Here is a 10,000-nt window from a genome sequence, read left to right on the forward strand (position 1 = left end):
TAGATGTAAAAAAAAAAAAATAAAAAAAAAAAACAAAAAAAAAAAAAAAAAAAAAAAAAACCGCGCGGAAATGTTCCAGACAAAATGTGGGTGGGGCGTCTCCCTCTGACAACTTACTGCCAAAAATCGTGGAGGAGATAAAACTTTTATGGAGGGCCACTAAACACGCCCATCTCCCCCCCCCCCCCCTTCCCCATTGTTCTCTCTCTCTCTCTGAGGGCTATCAGACCAGGATTCCTTATCAATGAGAGTAAGAGAAGCAGAAGCCCCAGTGAACAGCCATTCCAAGCGGGTCTCTCTCTCTCTCTCTCTCTCTCTCTCTCTCTCTCTCTGAGGGCTATGAGACCAGGATTCCTTATCAATGCACAAATGAGAGTAAGAGAAGCAGAAGTCCCAGAGAAGAGCCATTCTGAGCAGGTCATTGTCTCAAAAATAAATAATAAATAAACAAAGAAATTTTCTCGCATTTAGTTTGCAAGATTAATTCCCTAAATGCAGTTTTTCAAAAGTTTATCCCGCGATTTACGGCGCAGTAAATTTTCGTTCGCCCATTATATCCGCTGGCATTCTATTTGATTTGGGATAATGCTCATAAAAGGGACGTAAATGGAGAGTCATGAAAGTTTTCCTGTCCAATTAACAATGTGGAAAAAAGCACTTTGAATCAATGTGCCTGCAAAAGGGAATTGCTTACGAGGATAATACGCTTATACCTGAATAGCCTGTTTAAAGGTAGATGCCATATCTAGTACGTCAACCCACGCAATTACTATTTACCCAAATCCTCTGTTTTATTGGGGGATTTTTCTCGCGAATACTGGGCATCTCTCTCTCTCTCTCTCTCTCTCTCTCTCTCTCTCTCTCTCTCTCTCTCTCCAACTGTGGGAGCTTCTTTACATACAAGATATGTGACACATGGAATAAACTGCCACCAAAAGTTGTAAATAGCAACAGTGTGGAAGAGCTTAAAAGAAAGCTAAACAAAATCATTAGGACACTGTGAATGAACAGTAAAACCTGCTCCTACAGATAAGTGAGCACACGATGTCTCCTCGGATGGACTAACAAGTCTTTGAGACATCCTAATCCTTGTAAATCCTTGTAACTCCCTCTCCCAATAAAGATGACTTCCATACCATCAATTTCCACAGAAAGTCAACAATCTAGATCCAACGAATCTAAACAAAACCAGTTCTCGGGATATCACGATAACACAACAAATATAAGTTACAGGCAGGTAGCGAAACCAGTCATTTCACGAACTGCTTGTCATTTCAGGCAGAGAGCGAAATGCACTTTTGATCCCCAAGGAGCTACAACAGATTCACATCACCCGTGCATCTGACGTCTAAGCCAATCCCTTACGACGCTCCTGATTGGCTGTTGATAAGCCAGTCACAGGGCTGGAAGCTCTCAGTCTCTCGAGAGAGTTCACATAGGCAGGATGTATATTCCAGCTCCCCTGAGGGATACGTCTTTTAAAAGTATCCCTCAGGAGAGGTGGAACATACATCCTGCCTATGTGAACTCTCTCGAGAGAGACTAGGAGTTTCCAGCCCTGGAAAGACGTATCCTTCAGGAGAGCTGGAACTAACATCCTGCCTATGTGAACTCTCTCGAAAGACTGAGAGTTTCCAGCCATGTGATTGGCTTATCAGCAGCCAATCAGGAGCGTCTTAAGGGACGGGCCTAGAGATCAGATGCACGGTTGATGTGAATCCACTATGGCCCCTGGATGGATCAAATGTCTTTAAGTGCATTTCGCTATCTGCCTGAAATTCCAGGCAGTTCGCTGAATGCCTGGTTTCGCTATCTGCCTGTAATATATACAAACTTCCTAACTATACTATCGAGAGTAATAAACATTCACTCTTTATAGCACTTATAGTACACACATTTATTAAGTAAGCACACCACTACAACCATCCTTTCTCCAAATGATGTTCCTGTCGAAGGTAAGGTTTCGTTTTAAATGTTTCTCAAAATATCGACGATAAACATTCCTGAGAAAAGGACGGAAATCGTTCTTAGGGTGTAAGAACATCAAACAGATTTAGGAAGGTGTTTACAACTTACAGAAATGCGGTATCTCTTCTGCAAAGAACTTGTCCAATTGTAACTAACGCTCGCAGTTATTGTTCTTTGTTGTCTTTAGTTTTATCTCCTCATTCCCTTCCCTTATTTTTTTTTACCAGTATTTGAGCATGATTTCGTTACTTATCAGTTATAGTAGCTAAATAATAAAAAAAAATGTATTTTATAAGGAAAAAAAACTAATACTCTTAATATATAATTCATAAATACAAAAAAGACATTTCATCTTTTAATATATAATTCATAAATTAAAAATCATTACTCTCATAATATATATTTCATAAATAAAAAAAGATGTTCATCTTTTATATAACTCTTAATATATATTTCATAAATAAAAAAGGCATTCAATTCTTAATCCATAATACATAAATAAAAAATATATATCTCTTCTCATCCGCAATCATCATTTTCATACAGTAATACAGGCGGATTTTGTTTCCTGGGTTAAAAAAAAAAAGAAAAAAAAACTAGTAACCAAACCAACCTGTTTCCGAGTTGGTTAACATATGCCTCAAAATTCTACCCTTCGGAAAATAGCCATCGAGTTCAAAAGTTCAAACTCTGATGGAAATAATATATATTTGAATAAAACAGAAACCAGAGATATTCGCAAAGATGAGAGAAACTCTAATGACAAGTCACTCCGATAACATATTCTTATTGTAAATGGGTTGGCATGCCCCCACCCCACTCAAGGCACTGCCCTGATCTGGATGCGTTCCGCATGGCTGGGAGTGGAGAGTCTTTAAGGAATACTAAGTGGAAAAAAAATGTTTAAGCATTGTATGTTTAAACATTGTATGTATATGTGTGCATATATATATATATATATATATATATATATATTGTATTGTATGATATATATATATATATATATATATATATATATATATATATATATATATATATATATATTGCGGGTATAGACTAGCATAGAAAGACCACTAACAGAAGGGAGTGGAAGGACATGTCTGAGGCCTTTGTCCTGCAGTGGACTAGCAACGGCTGATGTTTAATATATATATATATATATATATATATATATATATATATATATATATATATATATATATATATATTATATAAACCATCAACATATAAAATCATTCATAACAATTGCTTGTCAAAATCTGGTTTTCGACTCGAAAAATGCCCCAAGGTAGGATGATGGCATAAAACAGTACTACTTTACAAAATCTCTGTCGCCCCGAAAAACGTACCTGATTAATACTTTAAGACAACATCGATCTGGGTGACAATACAGAAGTATTTTTCCGAGTGTGACTTTATCTGTTACTTTCAATGACCAATTTATAAATAAATAAAAAAATACGCTCTTATGACTTCTGACTGGGCTACAAGTGTTAGATTTGCTGGTGTTTGTATAAAAGATTCTGTCAGCAGACAAAGATCAACTTCAATTTCTACCAAGATTACCGAAAGGACCATAAGGGATACATAGAAACCTACAACAACGAAGAGTCTACGGTTTTCGTTCCTGCATTTTAAGGAAGGTGCAGAGTGATGCAAACTGACTCCGACAATAGGAAAAGTGAGATATTATCGTCCACGAAAATTATTTTCAAAAAATTATATAAATACAAAGGTAAATAATGTCACATATTGTACAGCATCAACTTATAGACTACAAGACAATAAATAATTATGTTCGTGGATTTCCTACCGTTATTCTAGGTGCGAAATATGCATCCATGTATGTAGCTATGTATCCATGTAAATACATACATACTGTGTATATATATTATTTATATATAAATGTAAATATATACATATATATATATATATATATATATATATATATATATATATATATATATATATATATATATATATATATGCATATGTAAGCATTATGCTACAAATGTCCTTTAGTATCTAATTCGCTCCACCTCGGAATTAATATATTTTCATATATGTTACCCGAAAATATATCAATTCCGAGGTATGACGGAGTACATATTAAAGGACATGTGTAGTTTAATGCTCGCATATGACTCACGGTGATGTGATAAAATTCATATATATATAAATAATCACAGAGGTACGCCGGACACAGTACCAACCCGTTCTGTGAATTAGGACCAAACAAAGGAACACCCGGCTTCCAGACCAAGCAACGCTTCGATCCCACAACAATCGCTTTGCAATTGCCAATGCACACAAGGGCATACGATCAGCCAGCCCTCAGTTATGATCATTTTCAACGCCAGTAATGAGAGGGACTAATGAAGGGGGCCTATTTTCGGCGAGACCTCTCATCTGGAGAAAATGAAGACGCATCTCTCGGGGACTGGATGCAGAGTCACCTCGCTATCCGCTAATAATCGAAGCCAGGTTTCGATCCCACTCGAGGGGATTAATTCGCGTTTGGTTTGCGTTCTTTAATGGGTTTGTTTCGTGTGATGGGTTAATGCTGGGTACTTCCACGTTGGGCGGTAAACCTCGGTGAGTCATTAAAAGGTGCGAAAATTAGATTAACTACACCCCATCTTTTAATTTTCAAATCCAAAAGAAGACTTTTAGCCTCGAGTAAAAAGAGATATAAAAACAAATGGAAACACACATATTAGGTGTGGAAAATAACTGTAATGTTATCATGGCTGTAATTTCCAGAAGACTTGAGTACAACCTTTTATTCAGTATATAAGAAAAATGTAATAAACACATGGAAACACACACATTAGGTGTGGAAAATAACTGCAATGTCATAATGACTGTAGTTTCCAGAAGACTTGAGTACAGCCTTTTATTCAATATATAAGAAAAATTTAATACAAAAAAAGACAAAAAATCAAAGAAATGAAGAACAAACAGACATCCCATATCACCTGGCATACCTCAGGGATTTTTTTTTTTTTTTTTTTTTTTTTTGATTTTTTTTTTTTTTTTTTTTTTTTTTTTTTAGGAATTATTTTCCACGGGGAGAAATTTTGTGGGGAAGGAAATTTTGTTTTGCATTACATTTTTTTTTTTTTTTTTTTTTTTTTTTTGTGAAGAAAAAGGCTTTCCCATTTTCATGACGAGAAACTTCTTTTCTATAAAAGAAAAAACTTTGTTTGAAAAAGAATTTTTTTCTGTACAGACTGTTAACAAACTTGTTTATGGGAGATGCATTCTTGTCCATGGGGAGAAATTGTTATTTAAGAAACTCATTATTATTATTATTATTATTATTATTATTATTATTCATTGGAAGGAGACCCTCTTTCAAACAAGTTTTATTGAAAGATATTGCTGCATCAGCTGCATTCAACTTGTAAATAGTCTTCTCTATTTTTCTACCAATAGCTTTCTCTCGGCTACTACAACTGGCGAGTATTGCGCCGTTATTACTCATCAGGAGGAGTCAATATCCCCGAAATTGACTCCTCCTAATGAGTAATATCGGCGCAATACTCGCCAGTTGTAGTAGCAGAGAGAAAGCTATTGTTAGAAAAATAGAGAAGACTATTTACAAGTTGAATGCAGCTGATGCAGCAATATCTTTCAATAAAACTTATTATTATTATTATTATTATTATTATTATTATTATTATTATTATTATTATTATTTCTTCACTTTCGTAATACTCGACAGAAAGATTTTCTCCTAGATAAGAAACAGATTTTAAAACATTCAAATCAAAGAAGCTGGACAGCTAAATAAGAGGAAACCGAGAAGAACGGATATTGCAAAGAACCTTTCGCGCCATATCATTACTTCCTTGTTAGCCTTCCTTCACAGCATGGGATTAATAAGGACATTAACCTTGACCCACCAGCGTTACGAAAAAAATAAAAAACCACAATCATGGTTATCATTTCAGTCAATGTCACATTCTTCAGAGTAAAGATGAAAAAAAGAAAAGTAAAAGTATCATCTAATACTGAAACAGAGCTAAGAACATCCTCACATCAAAGAGTTCCATAATAATAGGACTAATAATGCTCCAGTTTCTATAAAAATAGCTACGTAATAATAATAGGAGTAACCAAACAAAAACTTCTTTCAGTTTCTTCTGAAGATGGAAAAAGAAACCAATAAGATCACCGAGTGTACCTTGTTTACTTGTAAGTATTTACATAATATTGATACTCAAAAATAATATTACATAATATTGACACTCAAAAAATAATATTATGTAAATACTTACAAGTAAACAAGTTATACTCGATAATCTTGTGGGTTTCTTTTTCCAATAATAGGAGTAATAATGATACCGTAACAGGAAGAGACAATAAAAATACATTAATGACCACGACGACGATTACGTATGTAACAGGACACATAAATAACCCGAAATAAAGAACCCAAAATAATGAACAGCGTCGAAGCCCTGGACAAAACAAATTCTCCGACGACAAGCATCACTTTTTCCCCTTTCCTTGAGAGAGAGAGAGAGAGAGAGAGAGAGAGAGAGAGAGAGAGAGAGAGAGAGAGAGAGAGAGGACGGAAAAGGTCACTGTATAATTACACGAAAAAGGGCATAATTACGCACGGCTGGAAGGATTAGTTGAAGCTCCTAATACAGGGTATGTTAGCACTAAATTTGTACCTATGCCTTAATCGACCTTTCTGATCGTTAGCCCTCTTCCTCTGTCTGGAGTTGGAGTTCGCTTGCTTGAACGTAGTATGTGTAAATAAGATTTTTTTTTTTTTTTTTTTTTTTTGCTTATTTGTTATGTTGTATTTTGTTTGTCTGTCTATCGCTGTTTCCTATTTACTCCGTTTTTTTTATTTCCCTTGTATTTTTTCGTATTCTTACATTCACGCTCTCCATTCTATGAAACATTATTGCATTCCAATACTTTTTTTTTTTTTTTTTGCTTATTTGTTATCTTGTATTTTGTTTGTCTACTAATTTCTGTTTCCTATTCTTATAAGTTCACTTTTACTCCGTTCTTTTAATTTCCTCGTATTTTTTCTTATTTTTACATACACGCTCTCTATTCTATGAAACATTATTGCATGCCATTTTGCTCAATACCATTAGAACTGATGCACATTATGAACGATAACAATTAATTCTACATGAAGGAAATCCAAGAAAATAATCATACTACTGTAATGTCTAAAAACAAGGGATCTACTTTGATCCAATTATAATAACTATAATGATAGTATTCTTACGGCATTCACTGTTCTACACCACGAATAAAACTCATGAAATAATAAGCAATTCCGAATAAAACTCATGAAATAATAAGCAATTCCGAATTAAACCGTGGAATAATCGCAATCCGAATAAACGCCATGAATAATAAGCATCGAATTAAATCCGTGAAATAATAAGCAATTCCGAATTAAACCGTGGATAAAATACGCAATTCCGAATAAACGCCATGAAATAATAAGCAATTCCGAATAAAAACCAGTGAAATAATACGCAATTCCGAATTAAACCCATGAAATAATACGCCATTCCGTATTAAACCCATGAAATAATTCGCAATTCCGAATAAAACCCATAAAATAATAGCAATTCCGAATTAAACCCAAGAAATAATACGCAATTCCGAATTAAATCCGTGAAATAATAAGCAATTCCGAATAAAACCCAAGAAATAATAAGCAATTCCGAATTAAATCCGTGAAGTAATAAGCAATTCCGAATAAAACCCATGAAATAATAAGCAATTCCGAATAAAACCCATGAAATAATAAGCAATTCCGAATTAAATCCGTGAAATAATAAGCAATTCCGAATTAAATCCGTGAAATAATAAGCAATTCCGAATAAAACCCACGAAATAATAAGCAATTCCGAATTAAATCCGTGAAATAATACGCAATTCCGAGTAAAACCCATGAAATAATACGCAATTCCGAATAAAACCCATGAAATAATAAGCAATTCCGAATTAAACCCATGAAATAATACGCAATTCCGAATAAACGCCATGAAATAATAAGCAATTCCGAATAAAACCAGTGAAATAATATGCAATTCCGAATTAAACCCATGAAATAATACGCAATTCCGAATAAAACCCATGAAATAATTCGCAATTCCGAAAACTGTACAAGTAAAAGCATGCATAACATGAATGTAAGCTGAAGTGACCTTAAATCACAACTGTAAATATAAGCCAAACAATTGAACGTGGAAAAAAAAAATGCTGGCGAATTACTTGAACTGCAGCTAATATAAAATCATCTGATATGATCATTGTGATGTACACAGCCATGCACACAGACACACACACACACACACGAACACGAACATTCGAGATGGTCCTCGACGTCGCTGATACTGTCAGAACTCGAGACTGATCTACTCATTTATCACTCATCAATGAAGAATAAAGATCACCGTACTGGGAAGTCATCAATTACAGACTTAGCGCGGATAATGCCGTGTGTCATTACATAAGGATGTTTTATTCATTAACTTTATATGTCATAGTAAACTCAATTCAGAAATGATACAAGTCTACTCACAACTCACTGAACGAATACTGAAAAGGAAAATTTGCTAATATAAGCCATTCCTAATTATTTAAATACTCGAATAAAATGCTTTTTTAAAAAGCAGTGTCCACAGAATAACTGCACAAAATAAAAAATGAACAAAAACGAAATCATTAACAAAATATAGTAAACTACTTATTTCTCATCCACAGCTCCACAACTCTTTTAAAAAAGCAGTGATCGCAGAATTACTGCAACAAATAAAATCAACAAAAATGAAATCATACACAAAATATCGTGAGCATTGCTTATTTCTTTACTATGGCTCCATATAGTATATCTTAACCCACAATAGTTTTTAATATCCACAACTGTCTTTAAAAATCAGTATTCGCAGATTACTGCGTAAAATAAAATCAACAAAAGTTAAATCATACACAAAATATCGTGAGCATTACTTATTTCTTTTCCATGGCTCCATATAGTATATCTTAACCCACAATACTTTTTAATATCCACAACTGTCTTTTTAAAAAAGCAGTATTCACAGAATTACTGAATAAAATAAAATCAACAACAACAAAAAAAGTCATACAAAAAATATCGTGAGCATTACTTATTTCTATAACACGGCTCCATATAGTCTATCTTAACCCACAATAGTTTTTAATATCCACAACTGTCTTTTTGAAAAAAAGCAGTGTTCGCAGATTACTGCGTAAAATAAAAACAAGTAAAGTTAAATCATACGCAAAATTTCGTGAGCATTACTTATTTCTTTTCCATGGCTCCATATAGTAAATTTTAACCCACATAGTCTTTAACATCCACAACTTTTTTTTTTTAAGTAGTGTTCGCAAAATTACTGCCTAAAATAAAATCAACAAAAGTGAAATTATACACAAAATATCGAGAACATTACTTATTTCTTTTTCAAGGCTCCATATAGTATATCTTAACCCACAATACTCAAGAAAAAAAATATATATACACGACAATGATCACAGGAGAACCTCACGACACAGGAGCGCAAGCAAGACGCTCCCCCACCATCACAGAGGCAAAGCCAGGACAAACTCATTAGCAGAGGCAGACCCACCAAGCATTACGCGCTAAAAGGAAACCGGCCCGGAGCAACTCCTCACGCACTCCCAAACTCCACCAGGCCCAGAGGCGAACTGGCCAGACTCTTTTTCCACGGAGGCAGCAGAGCAGACTCCCATGCAAGCCGAAGGAGACTCACAAGGACTCTCCGGGGTAAGAGGGCTCGCTGGGAGGCAGAAGACGAGGACAAGGGGGGAGCGAGGGAGTCCTACGAGGAGGGAGTCCTGGCAAGATATCCCTCGTCCCCGGTACTCGCAGCCGCCGCCGCTGCATTCTATATGACCCTCGTTTCGATTCCAAGGGCTCCCATAAGGATCCGCCCACAGGCGCGCTAGCCTTTATCCTAAAATCCTACCTCCTTCGTCCCTCTCTCCTATTTGGATCGCG

General features: G+C 35.0%; 1 protein-coding gene across 1 annotated transcript in view; it reads right to left on the bottom strand.

The window, feature by feature from the left end:
- LOC135212545 (uncharacterized) overlaps positions 1-9,610 on the bottom strand; it is a 103,812-nt gene extending 94,202 nt beyond the window's left edge. The window contains 1 exon segment of the mRNA XM_064246074.1: positions 9,501-9,610. Coding sequence (XP_064102144.1) covers positions 9,501-9,590 — 90 coding nt within the window. The 5' untranslated portion in view covers positions 9,591-9,610.
- Between the last annotated feature and the right edge of the window lie 390 nt (positions 9,611-10,000).

Source organism: Macrobrachium nipponense, chromosome 41 (assembly GCF_015104395.2).
Source record: "Macrobrachium nipponense isolate FS-2020 chromosome 41, ASM1510439v2, whole genome shotgun sequence".
In the NCBI taxonomy this organism is placed as follows: Eukaryota; Metazoa; Arthropoda; class Malacostraca; order Decapoda; family Palaemonidae; genus Macrobrachium; species Macrobrachium nipponense.